This window comes from Pollachius pollachius, assembly GCF_949987615.1.
Source record: "Pollachius pollachius genome assembly, chromosome: 19".
NCBI lineage: Eukaryota > Metazoa > Chordata > Actinopteri > Gadiformes > Gadidae > Pollachius > Pollachius pollachius.
The window spans coordinates 4,926,972-4,947,833 of record NC_136952.1 but is presented as its reverse complement, the minus strand read 5'-3'; the positions used below and the strand labels follow the sequence as shown (position 1 = coordinate 4,947,833).

General features: G+C 41.8%; 2 protein-coding genes across 2 annotated transcripts; both read right to left on the bottom strand.

Annotated features, from left to right (window-relative positions):
* Positions 1-989: 989 nt before the first annotated feature.
* Positions 990-5,106, bottom strand: LOC307090339 (uncharacterized protein). Its single transcript, XM_079756931.1, has one exon. It carries the CDS (start codon positions 4,979-4,981, stop codon positions 2,051-2,053), a length of 2,931 nt encoding a protein of 976 aa, XP_079613057.1. The 5' UTR covers positions 4,982-5,106; the 3' UTR covers positions 990-2,050.
* A 1,980-nt stretch (positions 5,107-7,086) lies between these two features.
* On the bottom strand, positions 7,087-20,282 carry pth3r (parathyroid hormone 3 receptor; the record flags this gene model as incomplete). The annotated part of the gene is made up of 13 exons (XM_079757504.1): positions 7,087-7,470; positions 7,757-7,798; positions 7,970-8,111; positions 11,829-11,923; positions 12,231-12,297; positions 12,553-12,613; positions 12,945-13,098; positions 14,265-14,418; positions 14,617-14,708; positions 16,596-16,717; positions 17,068-17,178; positions 18,540-18,645; positions 20,205-20,282. 13 exons carry the CDS (start codon positions 20,280-20,282, stop codon positions 7,087-7,089), a joined length of 1,608 nt encoding a protein of 535 aa, XP_079613630.1.
* Between the last annotated feature and the right edge of the window lie 580 nt (positions 20,283-20,862).

Sequence of the window (20,862 nt, the reverse complement as noted above, 5' to 3'; positions counted from 1 at the left end):
GTTATAATGTTCTGTACAACCTTCTGAGTAACATGCTGAATTACATCCCCCATCTGATTGACTATCTCATTGGCAAGGGCCTCAGGGCTTGGGAGAGCAGAACTGGTGTGTTGAGGCTCATGTGAATTACCCACAGGGTGACTTGGGGGAGGGGACACATCCCTACCGATCGAAGGGAACCCTGGTGTACCCTCATCTCCCCCCAGAACAATACCACGTCCGTTCACAGGTGTTCCAAACTGTAAGAACAAAGGAGAACCCAACACGCCTCTCCCCCTGCCAACGGCACAAGGGGCGCTATACCCCTCTTGACTAAAACTCATTGTGAAAAAAAATGTAAAATGTCCAATGTCACAAATTTAATTCAACACTCAAAAAAAATGCAATAAAGTAATTACAAAAAGAGCACCTGAAAAAATAAATGAAAAAAAAGAAAATCTATATGCTCTTTGACAGCTCAACAGTCCAAATAAAATGTCCACCTGATTACACTCAGAGGAGCAGCAGCAGAAGACGAATCCCCGGATCGTGCCGAAGAAGCCACCGTCCAGCAGGAGATCGACGAGTCACGGCACCAATGTGACCTTGGGTACACCGCAGCTCTTCTGCTTCATTGCATAAAACTCACGGAGACAGGTTGGGTGGAGCACTGGACTGGTTTATTTGCTGCAACATGGGACAACACATAACCAGTGCTATATATATATATATATTCAGCTGTAGTCCGTTCGAACACAACGTAAGCTTGGTTGCTTCTGAACTTTTAAAACAAACAAAAAACATTAAGTGATCGTATAGTGGTATTACAACACAAAGCATTAAACAAACGTACCTGCAACATGGGACAACACACAACCAGTGTTCGCATATATATATATATATATATATATATATATATATATATATATATATATATATATATATATATATATATATATATATATATATATTCAGCCGTAGTCCGTTCGAACACAACGTAAGCTTGGTTGCTTCTGAACTTTTAAACACAAACTTCCGCCGTGGACTTTCAGACACAAACTTCCGCCGTGGACTTTCAGAATAATATATAAAATGTTGGTTGGAGTCCCAAGTTTAACAGAATTTAACAAATAAAAGAAATTATTTACACTGTCATTATTTACACTGTTACAAAGGCAATGGTATCCAGCTGCAGTCCGGAGCTGGGACCCGTGGTGTGGCAAGGGGCCGACTGTGACGCAAAGCGTTGAAAAAAGCCGAAATAAAAACCACAGGGCCCCTTAACACACCACAGGCTCTGGCTCCGGGGCTGCAGCGGATAGGGTATGTCTGCGTCCTGCAAGACGGAGGCATAACTTGTAGTAAACGTAACTTGTAGTAGGAGGAGGCGTGTCTTGTACTTTTCTAAATCGCGGCCCACGCGAGATCTTCCTCTTTTCGCGGTAAAAAAAAGTTGTAAATCTGTAAATTCTTTTCTTAAATGCATATGACTCAGGGATGTCAGTTTCAGTAAGCCAGTAAGGCTATGATTAAGCTAATCAATAGCATGTTTTTAAATGAGCGTGTCGGGTGCATTATTATTATATAAGGCCTAATATTTGAGGTCCGAGTTGCGGTCATTTATGTGCCCGTGCACCACTGCTACATACTGATCACTTCCGCAATTTAGAAAAGTACTAGACACGCCTCCTACTTACGCGATTTGGAAAAGTACAAGACTCGCCTCCTAATACAAGTTACGCCCACTACAAGTCACGCCTACGTCTTGCCGGACGCAGACGGATACAATTGGCCGCAGTCGGATGCTACTCGAGAAAGGAGGAGTGGGGAGAAGCTGGAGTCCGCCACCTCCGCCCATAACATGAAACAAAAAGACAGACAAAAACAACACAGTGATCCCATTTAAAGAAAATACTAAAAAAAAACATGAGCTGTCCGTAATACACATTTGGACACCAGAATTAAATTCCAATCGTCTACAAAGACCTTTGGCAATAGATGCAAACAAAAATATAACAATCATCAATCATTGACGATATGATTAAACTGTCATAGATAATTACACATATTTTCAGTGATAGATTTCCTCAGCGGTAGGATTTACTGAAGAGTCGGTTTGGTCGCCTTCTGCAGTCCCAGAGCTTTTCTTTTCCCCTGCTGCAACCTCGTCCTCCATTCTACTTCCTGTCCTCAGAGCCCTCCGGAGCTGTTTCCAGAAGAGCAGTTGGGCCAAGGCCGGGTCGGTGCACTCTGAGCCGGGCCACTGCAAATAGGTCTTCCTCAACATGACCTTCCTCATGCGGTGGTAGGAGGAAAGCTCCCTCTCTGGGATATGCTCCAGGAACACCAGCAGCAGAACGTCCCGATGCTCGTCAAAGAGCCGGTAGCTGGCCAGCTGGATCTCCAGTGAACACCACTCACTCTGCAGAAAGTTCCGGCTCACAACACAAAGCGTCTTGCGGCTGCCATACACAGCGGACACGATGTTGTCCACTATGTTACGTCCCGGTTCAAAGTCCCGGTGATGAAGGCAAAGTTTGAACGAGGAGCCGTTTCCCTCCAAGTTTGGGAGCAGCTGCTCTAGAACCCAGTTTTCGTTGTTGAAATTATAGGAGATGAATGCGTCGTATTCACAGTTTTCCTCGTCTTCCCTCAGTTTGCGCCACTGTTCGCTGAACCAGGCACGGAACACATAATAGCCATATTTAATTTTCCAATATAGCTTGACATGTAATAGAGGAACTACAATGGACACAAAGATAACAGCAGCCGTAATGAAAAACAGGGACTTTCCAAGGTCTACAAAGCAAACGTTTGTGTCAAACTTGTAGAAAAAATTATTAATGCTCTCTTTGCATCGCAGGCTATGCATATATATCAATTGCACTTTATGGTTATTAAGTGTCCAGTTTTTTAGTTTTAGGTTTATGCATGAACAGCTGAGTGGAATGTTTCTTATGTCAAGGTAGCTGAGGCTTTGGAGGCTGTCCAGAACATCCACCTCAATGTGCTGCATCACGTTATGGGTAAGGTATAAGCCTTGTAGATTGGTAAGATTTCCAAAAACTTCTTTGGACAAATTCTGAAGGCCCATATTTTGCAGACTCAGCCACTTCAAATTCCTCAGGTTTTTGAAGCTCCCCGGCTCGAGATTTACCAAGCCATTGCACGAGTTATCTAGCGTTAGATAAGTCAGGCCTGTCAGAGCGTCAAAGGTGTCAGAAGCGATGTGATCTATGCGGTTGTTGGTAAGGTACAGATTTGTCAGGGAGTGAAGTCCACGGAAAAAGCCATGAGGTAGCCGGCTTATACCGAAGCGCTGTTGTCCATCCAGTTTAAGATCCCTGAGACTGCTGAGATTCACAAAAGGAGAAATGAAAATTTCATGATTGAAACGAATCTGGTTGTTAAGTAGATCCAACACTTCCAGGGTGTTTTGGAACGGAGCGAACTCAATGCTATCTATTTGTTTAAGGTTGTTTCCATCCAAGTAGAGGTTTCTTAGACGTTTCAATCCCTTGAGGCCACCTTCATAAATATGGGAGATTTTATTCCCACCCAGGTCCAAGATAGTCAGCCGACCGAGATCTAGGAATCTGCCATAGAAAATCACAGCGATGCGGTTGTTGCGAAGATTCAAGGTTTCAAGGCTACTTAAGCCCTCGAAGGTGGTGTTCCACAACTCAGTCAAGAGGTTGTTGTCCAGACGGAGTATCTGGAGCTTGGTTAGCCCTCTGAGTGCTCCGAAATCAAACCTAGCAATGCTGTTTATGTTGAGGTTTAAAATTGTGACATTTGGTGTGTGAGCAAAGGCGTCAGGTTCGACTAAGAGGATGCGATTGTAACGAAAGCCCAACTGTGTGAGGGGAAGTTTATATTTTGTACCCTTGCAGGACAACAGTTGTTTGATGTGGTTGTGTTCTATGTTGAACGTTTGCATGTATTTCTGTCCTTCAAGAAACTGGAGACAGTTGACCTGTTTCAAATTGTTTGAGGAGATGTCGAATGTTCCTGTGATTTGAGGGCAGTTGGATAATGAAGTACTTGGTAACATATTAAATCTATTCGATTTCAGAGTCATGTTGGTTATGTGTTCTCTTTTCCTAGAAAACGTGCATAGCTTATTGATCTGACTTGGATCGGTTAAGCCCATGTCAGAGAAGTCAACATAACTAGCATCAACGTTGGTCACTTTGAAAAATTCAAATATTTTAACTTTTGTTGACCCCATCTGTAAATAGCGAATCTGCGCTAAGTCGACTCCTTTGAAAGCAGTAGTTGAGAGTCCCACGTTCTTTGATAAATCTAGTCGTATGATGTTTGTGAGAAATGAATCAGCGCAAGCCAATGATAACAACTTATTTCCACGTACAAACAATTCAGTCAGGCTCTTAGGCAATGAGCTGTTTAAATGAGTGAGGGATGTCAAAAGGTTAAAGCCAAGATCTAGTGTCTTCAGTTGACTTAGGGATGAAACGGATCGCACGACGACAGAGAAGTTATGCAGACTGTTATTTCGTAAGATCAAGGTGTTCAACTGAGGGGTGGAATTGAAAAGGCTCTGGGGGAGGTCTTCCAATAGGTTGTGTTCCAGTGAGAGATAAGTGAGGTTGTAAAGGTCCTGAAAAACCGAGCAGTTGAGTTTTGATATGAGGTTTAAAGACAAGTTGAGAGTCTTAAGGTGATGCATGTTCTGGAAAGCAAGCCCGTCAATGAATTTCAAATTGTTACTGTGCATGCAAAGTTTTTTCAGTTTGACGAAACGTTGAAAGCTCCCTGTGGGTATGTCCGAAATATTATTATTTACAATGGCGATGTTGATGGCAGATGCTGGCAGGTCACCCACAATTAGAGATATGTGCTTTGCGGTTCGTTGACTGCAAGTGAATGTCAGATTATTTGAGTATTGATCTCCAATGCAATTTTTAAAGCTGTACTGATAGGAGAAGTTAACCAAAAGCCCAACTATCATTATTAATAGGTGTCTAGTTAAAACCGTCATTTTGATCAATATTTAGGTCAAGAAAAGCTCCCAGGGTATTTCCCTTGTATTGTTTCAATCTGGATCACTGTTCTTTTTCAATGCAATTCCATTCTTGCAGTGTATGAGATTAGTAATGTAGCCTGGAAACCTATAGAAAAAAAGAAAACAAAAATCATATTTGTACGTTTAGTATGATAATACCATATTCAGATCTTCCTTTAGTGCCAAATGCTTAAAAGCCCTTTCCAACAGAAGTCAGAGTCATTTTCAAATATCTTTCATGAGTGGTCCTCATATGGCATATATACACATGTATATATATATATCCGTAATGTATACACATTATTCAAGCTATTTTACTAGCTTTACTTAAGTGTAGATTAAAATAAGTAACTCACGCCTCATTATTCACCAATAGAGCCCCCCCAACACTAATGATAGAACCAGGCTATCAATTCCTTTATAGATCTCCCCCCCAATCCAATGGTGTACATTTCAATAGGTTTCATCTGGGTCAAAGTTAATGCATGGGTCATTCATTCCCTGCAGTACACCGAAAGTATTTTTTTTGTCAGACTAGATTCGGTCAAGATTCAGCAGTTTCAGGTTCCTTATAAAGAAACCCAGTCGCCCGAAAAAAAAATTGGTAGGCTATTTGTGCGTTTCTGCAAACGTAGCATATAATAATAATAATCCATGTGGGTTCCATTTTTCCGATTTTCGTTACACATGAATAACCAATTATCCTTTAGCACCTGGACCCGTTAAACTGTCCTTTATACATTTTTGAGAAAACGGATTATAGCCTACGTTAGTACCCGGACCTAAATGTCCCTGTTCTTTGTTTCAACACCACCATTGTAATGATAGGTATGATTTCAGCATATTAAAACATTTGATCAAAATGAAAATACAACGATCAAACTACTTTCTCACACTGTTCTAGGAAATACGATGGAGCGTGCCGCGCTCGGTGGCCAAACCTGGTGTGAGCGCGTCAACCGCATCTTTTTGTGTCTGAGAGCGCGTTACGCGGCTCATCGATCTCCCCTTTAAACCTTTAAGTGTGCCACACGACGCGCATGACGCGTCCTGTGGCGTGCGCTCCGACTAAAAAGTTGTGCTCACGCTAGGCTTTTGGCCGGGAAGACAACCTTTTTTATTCAGTTTACGCACAGTGACAGCTTTCCTGACACAGTATACCACTATAATATACTATAGACTAAACCGATACCTCTATAGGTCGCCCGAGACCTCCAACATTCTCTGATGTGGGTGCGAAGCAAGATATTTTTATATTTATTTGTAATAATTAACCCATCATTTATTTGATAAAGATTTTGATCATAGTAATAGTTTAGTGGCAATTGTTTAGGCCTATTGCTATTGCCTCAAGTGCTCAACATGCATCTGAATTGTATATTTTAGTATTTTAAAATAAGATGAAAACTCAAACAATCGTACTTTCTACAAAACAAGGACCTAAAATCGCATGGATTAGTCGTGACTAATCCATAAAATACATGAACACAAACACAAGGCTAGCATGGTTCTCTTACCTTCACAAGTCTTCACATAGTCTGTGCAAGAGCTTGCTGTGCCTGTCCAGCTGTCTTGCTGTGTGCGGAGCAACTCCCACTGGGTGGAGCGCGTCGGGCAAGGAACGAGTGGGGGGGGGGGGGGGGGGGGGAGGAGTCACGAAGATCCTCCTGCATGCCTATAGGCTGGCACTAACGACACCGTAGGACACGCTTATCACACAGCTGATTTATTCACATATGGATATATATTATGTTCTCATGTTTCTATTTTGGAAAAGAAACGTATAGCAGACAAAGCTTTGCAACGGAAGAAGTTATCCAACAGTCCAAGATAAATAAAAAAGTGTTATTTTTGTTCTTCAAATAACATAAATTATGTAAAAACATATTTAACAGCCTCAAAAAGATTGAATGAAAAGAAACATCTGTGATTGTTTACATTACATGAATAGATGTGTTTCATCAAAAAGTGATAAAAACAAATGTTCTCTGGACGGGAGAAGGGGTCCATTCGACATCGAGGTGCTACGTGTCCAAACGGGGCGTTTTGGCCGTACAGGGTAGGGGTTCTAAAGTAAACATTCACAGCATTGTCTCCAGCTCCTCCAGGTGTCCTTCCTGGGGTCCTGCAAGGGTCTCTCCCCCGGGGCCCCCATCGCTCCACACCGAACCCCCCCGTCCAGAGACTGTCCCTGGGGGGCTGGGCGCCTGGAGAGGGTCGCTGGTCTCCATGAGGTCACTGGAGGCGAAGCACGGAGGACTGCTTCTGATCGGGTGCATGGAAGGCGGGGCAACCGGCATGACTCCGCCCCTCGGGGTGACGGCAGAAAAGCTGACGCTGTTATTAGTGGTCAGGTTGCCGTAATAGGAACTGACTCCGCCCCCACTGCTGGTCATCCTGGACTTCTGTCTGAGGTCTGACACTAAACTCCGTCTTAGCCACGCCTTCTTTACCTCAGCCTGTACCTGATAGGAGGGGAAAGATATCAAATTATATTACATGAAACTTAATCTACATTACATTAAACTATATCCAAGTAGATATCATATTAGATGTCAGATAAAATATCAGATACATTTTGCTATCAGTTCAGATATTGGATTCTATATCAGATTGGATATCAGACTACTTTAGATTTCAGAACAGATTAGATATCAGATATAACTTCAAATCAGATTGTATGTTAAATCAGATTAGGTAAAATCAGTATAAACATCAGTTAAAATATCATCACAGATCACAGATCAATACCTCTCCGTTGCAGAAACAGTAGATGAAAGCCACAACAAATCCCTGCAAAATAAAAATACACACAAGCACACATGAACACACACAAACACGCACGCACACACACACTGCATATATGGTTGATGTGTGTTTATTGATCTATGCTTATAATAATATGATTACAAGTATAGTGTGTGTATACATTGCGCGCGTGTGTGTGTGTGCATTATGTGTTACCTGAAAGGAGTTGAAAAACATCTCGTAGTGCATCTGGACCTGCCAGAGGAGGCCAGAGACGTCAGTGTATGGAATAGCCATGAAGAGCATGTAGTGAACTCCAAACAGAGGCATCAGGACAAGTGTGGACTTCAGCAGCTTCCTGGAACCAAAGGAATACCATGTAGTGAGTACTGAACACAATGAGGACTCCGGTGAACTCTTAACACTGTTGACACTATGTAGCGAACCCTTAACACTATGAGCAGCGCTGTAGTCCACTCCATGCACTATCAAGACTGTGTAGTGAACTCTTAACACATTGGCCTAATTGATCTCAGGTGCTAAGTGAGCGAGTGTGTGAGGCCACATGGCCTCAGATAGGTATGTATGGGATTGGGACAGCACTTCACGAGAGCACATGTTACCTTGACAACGTTTAATGACAAAGATGTTGCTGACACAATGCCGGTTTGGGAATTGTCATTTTGACTTTCTTTTTGTTTTTTTGTAAATGCATTGAAAACAATTGGCTACAGCAATTTATTGATATTAGACAATATAATTTTTTACTTTTGAATACTTCAGTATAAAGGATGTATTGAATAATTAAGGTGATTATTGGCATACACATACTAATCATAAGTCAGAACGGGCTACATTTGGCTGAATTATAAGTAATATGAAGAGCGGTTTGGGAGCAAAAAGCGCAGGCTCTTGTTGGTGAGCTGATCCAAATGATCAGGTGTGGGTACCTGATCGACTCGGCTGCCAGATCGACTCGGGGTCCTGCGCTTACAGATGACGTATCGAACCTTGACGTATCGACACAAGCCAACGTACAAAACCCGGAAGGGTTGTTTATCAACAGGGCTCAATCATGGACATAAAAAGAAGGCTCAATCCGTTTTGTTTTTGATTTCATTGAACGCAGCCCGTTCTTTCGCACAAACAAAGCCATTGGAAACACGTCTGAAAGCACTGATGAATGCATATGTAACCCAGTTCCTGTTAGGGACTCTTATTCTGAAGGAGGAGAACGGAAGTGTCTGCGTGTGGGTCGCTGTTTTGACTCTGTGTTGGGAGCGCTGGAAATAAAGTGGATCGCCACGCCCGATTCTTCTTTTATATATTACCCAAGTATAGGAAGCAATATAAGGCTTGGTTACACATATATTTTTGTTTTCACCTATGTTAAAGTAATAATCAACTACAAAACTAATCCTATATTGATGAAAGCCCCCCCCCCCCCCCCTTCTAATGTTTATTAGCTCACGTTAGCCATCAATCTAAAGCCACAAATATTATCTGATCAATCTTTGTACATTAGATTATTATTTATAGATTAGAAAACAAAAGGAGATCGTTAATACTCAGTGTTGGGCAAGTTACTTTAAATTAGTAACTTATTTACAGTTACTAGTTACTTCTTTCAAAAGTAACTCAGTTACTTTAAGTTACTCATTACTTTCAAGGTAACTAGTTACTAGGGAAAGTAACTTTTTTTTTTCTAAACTATCTTATTGTGTTAATGTGGCAAAGGACCTCCCTAACTGGATAGCTAGGGAGGCTGCCAGTCCTCTGGCTTGCTTTCACGTAAGTCCTATCCTACCACAAGCGCAATGCGCCACCTAGTGACCTGAACGTGCCATAGCAGTGTAGTAGTGTGAGTGCAAATAAATGAAATATTTCCATTGTTTCCAACTGTTTCCAACCCTCTACAAATGCACACACATTATTTTGGGGTTGATGTGGCATAGTGTTCGACAAAACAACTGTAAAATTTGATCATTGTACCCAGTATCACTACGATGAAGCAGTGGATCAACAAAACACAACATACAGTATGTTTTGAAACTTTTGATAGGCATATTTATCGTAGCCATTGAAACAGGTACAAAGTATAGTTTTGGCAGTGCAAAAATTAAACTGTGCCTCAGACCATTTAGCAACTGTAGGAATCAATAGTGCAAAACTGATACAATAGATGTTTTCAATGTAAACACAGTGAGGTTTATCCGTTCTTTGTAAATTAACCTTAACTCAAAACAGCTAAACTCCACCAACTGGAGACCTCATCATCAATAATGATGGGCAAACTTAAAAGTATTTTCAGCCTCACAAAGAGAAACTAAATAAATAAAAAGTACTTTCAGCCTCACAAACATAGTTAATGTTTAACAAATATAATATTTCCTCCACTCTGGCCGTTTAGATAAATAAAACAACTGATTAAATCAATAATGGTGGATAAAGTGCTTTAGTAGTCTATGTTAGTATGTCTATGTCTATATCAGTCTTTGTCCATACAGCTCCATCATTTGTTTAGCTGTGTCTGGGTTATAGACTGTGCAACAGGCTTTGTAAAATCAAGCTTTCGTTGTTTGGCTGGAGTGGCTTCTCCTTTAGCGTCGGCGGAGCTGACGTTAGCAGCAGCATCACCTGTGTTACCTTCAGGGTCTTTTTCAACTAGCTTGGTAGATGCCTGTTGTTTCTGAAGATGTTTCATCAGATTAGAATTGCTAGTTTTTGATGTGGCTAGAGTTTTCGAACCTTCACAAAGGTGACAGGTCACCAAAATATTCCTTATGTCTTTTACTGTCAGAAAGGAAAAGTAATGTGCATATTTCCATGAGAGAAATACAACGCCTGGACCGTCGTCGACTGCCGCCATTGTTTTAATTCATTTACTTGCGCGTCGCTGCGTCACGTGACTCACGTCCACTTCACGTCCACCACGGAAACTGTAGTCCTGGGTTATGCACGTGAAGTAACGAGTAACGAGCCTGTTTAAAATCGCAGTAACGATAACGTGTTACTGATTTTGACAAAGTAATAAGTTACAGTGCTCGTTACCGCAAAAATAGCGTAGTTACTGTACGCGTTACTTAATAACGCGTTAGTCCCAACACTGTTAATACTTGGGAATAACATGGGAATGAATAAAACGCGCATGCGCATTTAAAAGACAGCGTTTACAGGAAGTGCGTCATTATTGCGCATCTAGGACCCCGAGTCGATCTGGCAGCCGAGTCAATCCGGTACCCACACCGGCTCACTAAAAAAAGGCAGAAATTCCTATCTGGTCACGCAAAATTATCATTTAAATCCACAAACAACATATGTGTAATCCGGGGCACATAAAGACTGGGACCAGAAAATAATTACTTTCTCTCCATTGAAACCCACTCATATTTTTCGATCTCATAGGTCCCATGGGCTCTACCGGAAGGGGCGTGACTTCGCCACAGACAGTAGCATCGTCTTGTTGTTAACCTTCCTAATTTCCGGATTTCCCTATGGTCTCCGCGGTAAACGTCACAACGCTTTGAACTGTGGGTAATTCCCTTAGGCGAAGTCTGCACTGATGCGGACTCATGGAAAGGGCTCAGTAAGTGTGGACTCAAACCCTCACGCCCTTTGGAATTCAACATTGGGACGGCCCTAAAGCCTTAATAATTTTGCGAGAATGTGCAATAAAGTCAATGAGTCCGTTAGTCCGGACATTGGGATTGGGCCTTTGAATACCAGTGCACTCCAAATACTCTGAAGACTATGTAGTGAACTCAAAACACTAAAGCAACAATATTTGGTGAACTCTGATCACTAGAAACACTGGCGAGCCCTCAGCACAATAATCACTATGTGGTGAACTCTGACCCCTAGGAACACTATGGAATTAACTTTGACCCCTAGGAACACAACATGGCAAAGCATACCTGTAGGTTACCTGTATTACTGGGTCACCTGAAATACTGGGCTGTAGGTAACCTGTCCAGGGGTTACCTGTACTACTGGGTAACCTGCACTACTGGGCTGTAGGTTACCTGTCCTGGGGTTACCTGTACTACTGGGCTGTAGGTTATCTGTCCTAGGTTACCTGTACTGCTGCCTTGGGTCTAATTTGCCTGTATTCGTTTCCCACAGCTTGGAGGCCAGGACTCGTATGATGTTGAGGAAGAGAAAGAAGTTCACCTGCAGAATGGATTAGAGCAGCACCCTTCAGGACAGAGTCAACAGTACAACCTAAACATGAACTACTTGATGTAGACGTAACTTACATCAATGGGAGGGATGCGTAGGTACATCATAGCATCAACATCACATTTAAAGTCTCACCCTCTATAGTACTCTACACACTACAGTGATATGGAGCACATAATATAATGATATGGCTTATATACTACAAGGATATATAATGATATGGTTTACATACTATAATGATATGGTGAACCTACTATATTGATATGGTATTAGTAATATAATGATATGGGGTACATACTATAATGGCTGCCAAGATAGGAACCTGATAAATCCATTTCAGATTTCCTGCACTGATGTCCCAGCATCTGAAACAGAAGATCCAACGCAATGTTTGTGTGTCAATTATGAACACAATACATGCACTCACGCACGCACACATGCACAGGTGCGCGCACTCAGCACTCAGTATGCAAGTTTGCACACGTGCACTCATGCAAACACACACACACACAGTCCCACAGTCACACACATGGAAACACAAAGATAAGCCTCACATAAATACAACACACATGACACAGACAACACAAACATAAAGACAACACACAGAGGGATATACTGACTGTGTGTCCGCTAGCGAGGCTCGGACACTGACCCAGACGGAGACAAAGACAGCTGGTACCCCTGGAGAGAGAGTGAGAGAGAGAGAGAGAGAGAGAGAGAGAGAGAGAGAGAGAGAGAGAGAGAGAGAGTGAGAGAGAGAGGGAGAGAGAGAGAGAGAGAGAGAGAGAAAATTAGGTAAAGATAGATGGATGGACGGACGGACGGACGGACGGACGGACGGACGGACGGACAGATAGATAGATAGATAGATAGATAGATAGATAGATAGATAGATAGATAGATAGATAGATAGATAGATAGATGTATTGTAAAGATGAACTTCATTACGTTGCTGCAATATAATGTATAGATTAACTAAATGTAACTACAGCGTAGGATACAGATGAATTACCCCAGCCGATAATGCTGAGAGTACACAGGTAGCTTCTGTCAGAGAGGAAGGCCATGAAGATCAGGCTGTGCAGGTAAACTCCCTCCACCAGGATCCAGTAATGGTTGGTTGCCAGGAAGTACAGGAACAGGGTAACAGCCAGCTTACAGCCAAACTGTTGGATAGATAGATAGCAGCAGCACCCCCCACACACACACACACACACGCATACAAACAAACACAAACACACACACTGGTGACACACATGTACCATGCAGGTCATGTGTGTCTATAAAGCTGTGCAGGATGGACAGCACAGCTCTATAGACACCGCGTAGGAGGCTGTGAGCCGGTGATGATGTCGGTCAGCATCGCCAACATATCTGAGAGGCGCCAAAGACAAAAACGAGCGTTTCCTCTGGATGAAATGCCATTACGTTTACATTTCTCAACCGTCTCATAAGTTGTTTTTATGTTAATATTAAATCATGCGATATGGATCTATAATTACTTAGATTATATAATTTATAGGCCGACTGGAAGTGGAAATGGGTCAGATGGTATTTATAAAATACAGAATAGTGCTTGCGGAACTCAAAATGCCATTTTCAAGGTACAGTTATTCTGATCATGCTCCAGCCTTTTGTAATGCTCAAAAGCTCTCTATTGTAATGGCTTGAAATCATGGCCCAGGCCCACGATTTAATAGGAAATTTGTTTCTGGTCGGAATTAGCATGATAATGGGTACAAGGGAACTGTGACAAGGGAAGTGGTTTTAATGCCTATGACCATATATTTATTAACAAAGATAGTGTACAGTTATAAAAGCTGAAAGGGAAACTCCCTATGAGGCATGGCAATATACACATTTAAAATGGATACATAAAGTATTAAGAAAATACTGAATAGGAGCTATTTTGGTCGCCATTTACTTGCTACTGAACACATTTCGTGTTTGACCGTGACCGCGTATTTTGGGCTCACTTCGTTTTGAACGGAGCAAGTTATATTCAGGGTATAGTAGTAGATGAGGTGTCATACATCCCCCCACACACACACACACAAACACACACACACACACACACCCCCCCCCCCCCCCCCCCCCCCCACACACACACACACACACAGACACACGCACACACACACACACACACAAACACACACACACATACACACACACACACACACACACAAACACACACACACACACTCACAATACAAAGCACTTGGGATACATTGAAAAGCACTATATAAATGCAATACATACATGTCCATTACTTAGGGGTTAGGTGCTTTGGGGTTCCGACATAAGGGACGGGGGTTAACAGTTTAGTCTTTACCAGCTGAGGGGGGTGTCCGGTAAGCTGCCGTCCTGCCTGGCCGTCTTCTGTCACCGAGTGGAGAACGGCGTCCTTCACAAAGATACTCACAGCGCGACATATGAAGGAGAGGAAGAGGTGGATGTGGATGTGATTCCGTGTGCAGTGGAGACGCCTTCAGGATATCAGTGGGAATACAAAGAAAAATGTAAACATGGGAACCCTTCGCAGTAGGAACGTTAGTTAGTAGGAGAACATGCTATGCAATGCTTGTGTATAAATAGAAACATATATATATATATATATATATATAGATCTGACTCAGTGTTATTCTGAGCACCTGAGAATAAAATAATTGAGGTCAACAACGTACTTGAAGTAGCATAAGGTGAAGACAGCGACGAGCAAACACAGCAGGGAGATGGAGTAGCCTGCTGTGTACATGATGTGGAGCCTCCTAAACACCTTCAGACAGTAAGAAATCAGACCTAAACACCTTCAGACAGTAAGACATCACACCTAAACACCTTCAGACAGTAAGACATCACACCTAAACACCTTCAGACAGTAAGACATCACACCTAAACACCTTCAGACAGTTAGACATCAGACCTAAACACCTTCAGACAGTTAGACATCAGACCTAAACACCTTCAGACTGTTAGAGATCAGACCTAAACACCTTCAGACTGTTAGAGATCAGACCTAAACACCTTCAGACTGTTACACATCAGACCTAAACACCTTCAGAAAGTTAGACATCAGACCTTAACACCATCAGACTGTTAGATATCAGACCTAAACACCTTTAGAGATCAGACCTAAACACCTTCAGACTGTTAGAGATCAGACCTAATCACCTTCAGACCTTTAGACATCAGACCTAAACACCTTCAGACATTTAGACATCAGACCTAAACACCTTCAGACATTTAGACATCAGACCTAAACAACTTCAGACAGTAAGACATCAGACCTAAACACCTTTAGACTGTTAGACATCAGACCTAAACACCTTTAGACTGTTAGACATCAGACCTAATTACCTTTAGACTGTTAGACATCAGACCTAAACGCCTTTAGACTGTTAGACATCAGACCTAAACACCTTTAGACTGTTAGACATCAGACCTAAACACCTTCAGACAGTTAGACATCAGACCTAAACACCTTTAGAGATCAGACCTAAACACCTTTAGAGATCAGACCTAAACACCTTTAGACATCAGACCTAAACACCTTTAGACATCAGACCTAAACACCTTTAGACATCAGACCTAAACACCTTTAGACATCAGACCTAAACACCTTTAGAGATCAGACCTAAACACCTTTAGAGATCAGACCTAAACACCTTTAGACATCAGACCTTAACACCTTTAGACATCAGACCTAAACACCTTTACAGATCAGACCTAAACACCTTTAGAGATCAGACCTAAACACCTTTAGACTGTTAGACATCAGACCTAAACACCTTCAGACAGTTAGACATCAGATCTAAACACCTTTAGAGATCAGACCTAAACACCTTTAGAGATCAGACCTAAACACCTTTAGACATCAGACCTAAACACCTTTAGACATCAGACCTAAACACCTTTAGAGATCAGACCTAAACACCTTTAGAGATCAGACCTAAACACCTTTAGACATCAGACCTTAACACCTTTAGAGATCAGACCTAAACACCTTTAGAGATCAGACCTAAACACCTTTAGAGATCAGACCTAAACACCTTTAGAGATCAGACCTAAACATCTTTAGACAGTAAGACATCAGACCTAAACACCTTTAGACATCAGACCTAAACACCTTTAGACATCAGACCTAAACACCTTTAGACAGTAAGACATCAGACCTAAACACCTTTAGACATCAGACCTAAACACCTTTAGAGATCAGAACTAAACACCTTTAAACAGTTAGACATCAGACCTCAACACCTTTAGAGATCAGACCTAAACACCTTTAGAGATCAGACCTAAACATCTTTAGACATCAGACTTAAACACCTTTAGAGATCAGACCTAAACATCTTTAGACATCAGACCTAAACACCTTTAGACAGTTAGATATCAGACCCAAACACCTTTAGAGATCAGACCTAAACACCTTTAGACACCAGACCTAAACACCTTTAGGCAGTTAGACATCTGACCAAAACATATTCAGACAGTTATATATCTGACCTAAACACCTATAGAAAGTTAGGCATCAGACTTAAACACCAAAAGACATCAGAAATAAAACTCTTTGGGCTTCAGACCTAAACACCATTAGACATCCGACCTAAACACCTTCAGACTGTTAGAAATGCATACTGTTAAACAAGCTGCAACAATCAGAAACCTCAGCTTGGCTGCTGTAGTCGGAGTTTAGGGAAGTGCACTCCGTGTAGTTGGCCCAAGTGCGGTTTAAGGCATTGGCCTGCTCCCAGGCCCCAGAGATGTCACATTGGCGATGAACCCGACCTGTGTCCAAGAAAGATCTCAGTGTTAACCACTGACTTAATACCATAATGAATACACCTAATAGTGTAAGGAATACAACAAAAACGATAGTAAATAGACAAAACACGATAGAAGATACTCTTTATATTGTAGTAAATACACAGAATACTATAAGAATAAACAACATGACCCCATACAGGATAATCAATAATAGTGTAGCAAGTTGATATTTACATTCAAGAATTCCAAGACTCTTTTTGCCCCACAATGAAAGCACACAATCACAACTGGAGTATCAACCAGAAATAAACTATTAAATATCCCTCTGCCAACACAGACACTGTCTATTACAGAAAAGACTGTCACTATACCTTTGTGGTTGAAGTCATAGATGTACTCTGGACAGGGCATGGACACCCACTCTCCGGCTCCGCCATTGGGCCAGCAGACGATCCCGTCCCATTCAGGGACGCACTCGCCTGCTAGGGTTAGACTAGGGTTACACTAGGGAAACACTAGAGATGCACTAGAGTTAGATCAGGGTTACAGGTTCAATTAGGTTGGACTAGGGTTATGAGTTAGACTACCGTTAGCCGTTAGGGGTGGAGTAGGATGAGATAGAGTAAGGGGTTAGACTCGTGTTAGACTAGGGTTAGGATTTAGACTAGGGTTAGAATATATTTAGGGGTTAGAATAGGGTTGGATATGATTGTTGTTTAGACAAGGCTTAAAAGAGTTAGGGGTTTCACTAGGGTAAGACCAGAGTAATAGAGTATCTAAGGGTTAGACTAGGATTAGAAAAGAGTGAGACTAGGATTAGGTTTTAGATAAGGGTTAGACTAGGATTAAGTGTTAGATTAGAGTTAGGGCTAGACAAGTGCTAGAGGTTATACCAGGGTTAGACTAAGGTGATGGGTGAACTACCCTGTTGGGGATGGGTGAACTACCCTGTTGGGGAGTTTTTAAACCTAGTTACACTAGGTTTAAAAACTGCAATTCAACGCAGAAAAAAATTATAGATCAAAAACATTATACACTGGGCGTATTCCCCAGCAGGGGATAGCAATTGTACTAGCCGATCTCCAGTCTCCACCAGTAGAATACTGTGGCTGTATATGGAAACTCCAAATATGTCTGGTAGATGACATTGCTTGTACCGGGCAGCTTCTAGTATATTCAGGACAAGTCTGTGCTTGTATTGGGCAAAAGTTTTTCCACCATTGAGATGTGTTGCATTTCACGCATCTGTGATTGACAGGCAAGATCACGTAAGCGAAGCCCCAATTGGTCGGAAATTGTCCGGGAGCGTTCTTTAAATCAAACTTGACTCCTTTTTTGGACTCACCTTTCGATCACTCAGAGGTGACAGAAGGCCATGCCATTTGCAACAAATTACACTCAAATAAAAGCTCTAGAAATATACAAGAAATTCTTAAGGAGAATGGAAAATGTTGAGGACTTCAGAAGATTCTTAAGGAAACTTCTTAATAATTATCCTAGGAAGATCCTAGGATCAGGCTCCTGGTCTCCAGCATTCTGCATAATATCCAAAGACAATCAACAACTGATCATGCATACGTGTCATGTGAGGAACATTAAATGCAAAGGATATTAAAAAGGTTGTTTATCTGTTTTGTGAATGTCAGAGACCTCTAGTCTAGGCTGATATCATTGTCTCTTGACAGCCAAATTTCCTCTCAGGGCTAAATTGAGCAACAGTCTCACGGATGAGGGAGATTGCAACATAACGTATTCCTCTTTTAATTTCACTCTTACATTACTGTGTCTAGTATAGGAATGGTTTCCTTTCACACTCTTTGGAGTAGAAAGAAATGTAAAAAACCTTTTATGAGGGCCATCTGATTCCGGATGCTGCGATCACACGCGTCCTGAGCACCAATCAGAAGGTAGATCTGCTCTTCTCTTGTGATCACATCATCAGAGTCTATCTGAGAATGACATTTATATTGAAAAAAAGAAAATAATTAATGAATACATTAGTCATCATGGCTAGGGGGATGGGCTCCGCGATGGGAATTGAAGACAGCGTGTTAACAAGCAAACAACAAGACTGTCGTGAGGTACCCCGGCGACAACACGTTGTAACGAGCTGTCAACACTCATCTGCTCTGCATTTTACTAATCCAACATCGTTCACGTGTCAGAGCGTGTTTTTATAAATAGCAGCCAACTGCACTGCCGTCCAGAGAAATGTGGTCAGGGTTCGGGTTAGGCTGTTGATTTGAAGTGATTCTTCAACCACAGCCCAGGACATGAGCCCTCTCCCAAGGGTCCAATTTGGCGTCTTAGGGAGTCGTGAAATAGTTGTACATGGATGCAGAATGTAACGCTGCCACGCCAGGCCTTCTCCAGAGGGGTGTGTGTGGGGGGGGGGGGGCACACTGCTGGCCCCCTGCCTGCATGTAGTTTGCTTTTTCCGTAGGCCGCTGAACAATTGTTGTAAATCGAATCCCGTTTTCTTCCCCACGGGCCTGTTTTTCTAGAACTGTTCCCTCTTACAGGCCATAATTGGTCATGCTTGCGTGTCAATCAAGATCTCTTCCTGACAAGTGAGTGGTTCTTGATGCAAATGAATTTGTTCTATTACCTCAGAGTGGTCAGAACAACACCAGACAACTCTACTGACTCAGTGTCAGAGATAGATCAGACCCCATAGATGTGACTTTTTTTTATCATGCAATCCTCCCAATCCTCCTCCAAAATTCTGTAGATTTAAAATGAGCTTAAATGTAATCATTGTTTATCAATACAGACTTTTGTGCTCTCCTTCCAGAAATAATAGATTTTAGATAAATAAATACAGTGACAGCATAGCCCGCTCAGACAGGCCCATTCATTCATTTCACTCAGTGGGCTGTAGATCAGAGGTCAGAGGTCCATGTGTATTATTCTGTGGAAAACCGAGATCAGGTTAGAGCTGCCCTGAGGGTCAGGTCAACGTTGCTCTTAACCCTGGTCCACCAACAACGGACAAGCCCTAACAAAAAGGAGAAATCCTACCTTGAAGCTGTATTGGGTTGTTGCTAAATAGTCTAATAATTTGTATATTTCTGGTGCTACCTGTCCAGCATTATTACTCAGCTGGTCTCTTCTTGCTCTGAATAATCCAATTGCATGATTGATTTCATTTTGGATATTCTTTGTTGTAATTCAACCATTACGGTGTTCTACAACTTTACCTATTTCAGATTTTGCTATTGCTTTGCATCTCCCCACACTACTGCCCCTACTGCACATTAAGCATCCTGCAGAATTTGGCCTCAAATGGCTATATAAATGTACCTTAATCAGTGATTAGACCATATATAAAACTTATTTTACAGGTGGAACATGATAACATATTTGTTATATTTAAACAATAAATAACAGATGTGATTTTACTCAAAATGTAATTCATATGTTACATGTCAACTATCCTAAAGCACAAATCTGAATAACCTCATCAGCCATCCATTGATGACAGCCAATTAAGCAGGCTACTACTCACCAGTGCAGTCACAGTCTTCAGGGAGAGCTGGTGCAAAAGGATGATGCAGATCCAGACAGAAATCATGACTGTTTCCATCTCTCTATCTGGTTACCATAACTACCCAGATACCTTTAAAAGCTTTGATACCATAGCTGCTCAGCCTGCTACTTCTTCATGTCTTGCATCTGAAGAACAACCACTGAGGACCCCGCCTACAGCCTTGCTGGGTAGCTGGGGGTGTGGTCTGCTTTGGGAGGAGTTTCAGAAAGAGACCCAAGGCTGAGGCATTCATTCACATATTGTACTATTCTCAAGACCATGCTGTGTTCTACCAATGCTCAGGAATCTGATTGTATTTTAGGCTTTACTTTGCTGTTTCAATGTTGTTATACACTGGGAATAGACGAGACCACAAAACTACAAATGAATAGCCCACACTTCATGGCTAATAAACACATTGACTGAAGTTTTGCATGTTAAAAACAAGGGTGTAAAAAAAAAATGAAACGGTTGACCCTGTATTAATCAGTTTAATGAAATATGATATAGAGTGAAGGAAAATATAAAGCCCAGTCTAAGCTAGAATAAGTGTCGAATTTAACAAAGGAAATATTTGAATACTTTCTGCTTGAGGTGATAGTAAGGGGATTATTTTAAACCTCAGCTCCCCCTCCTG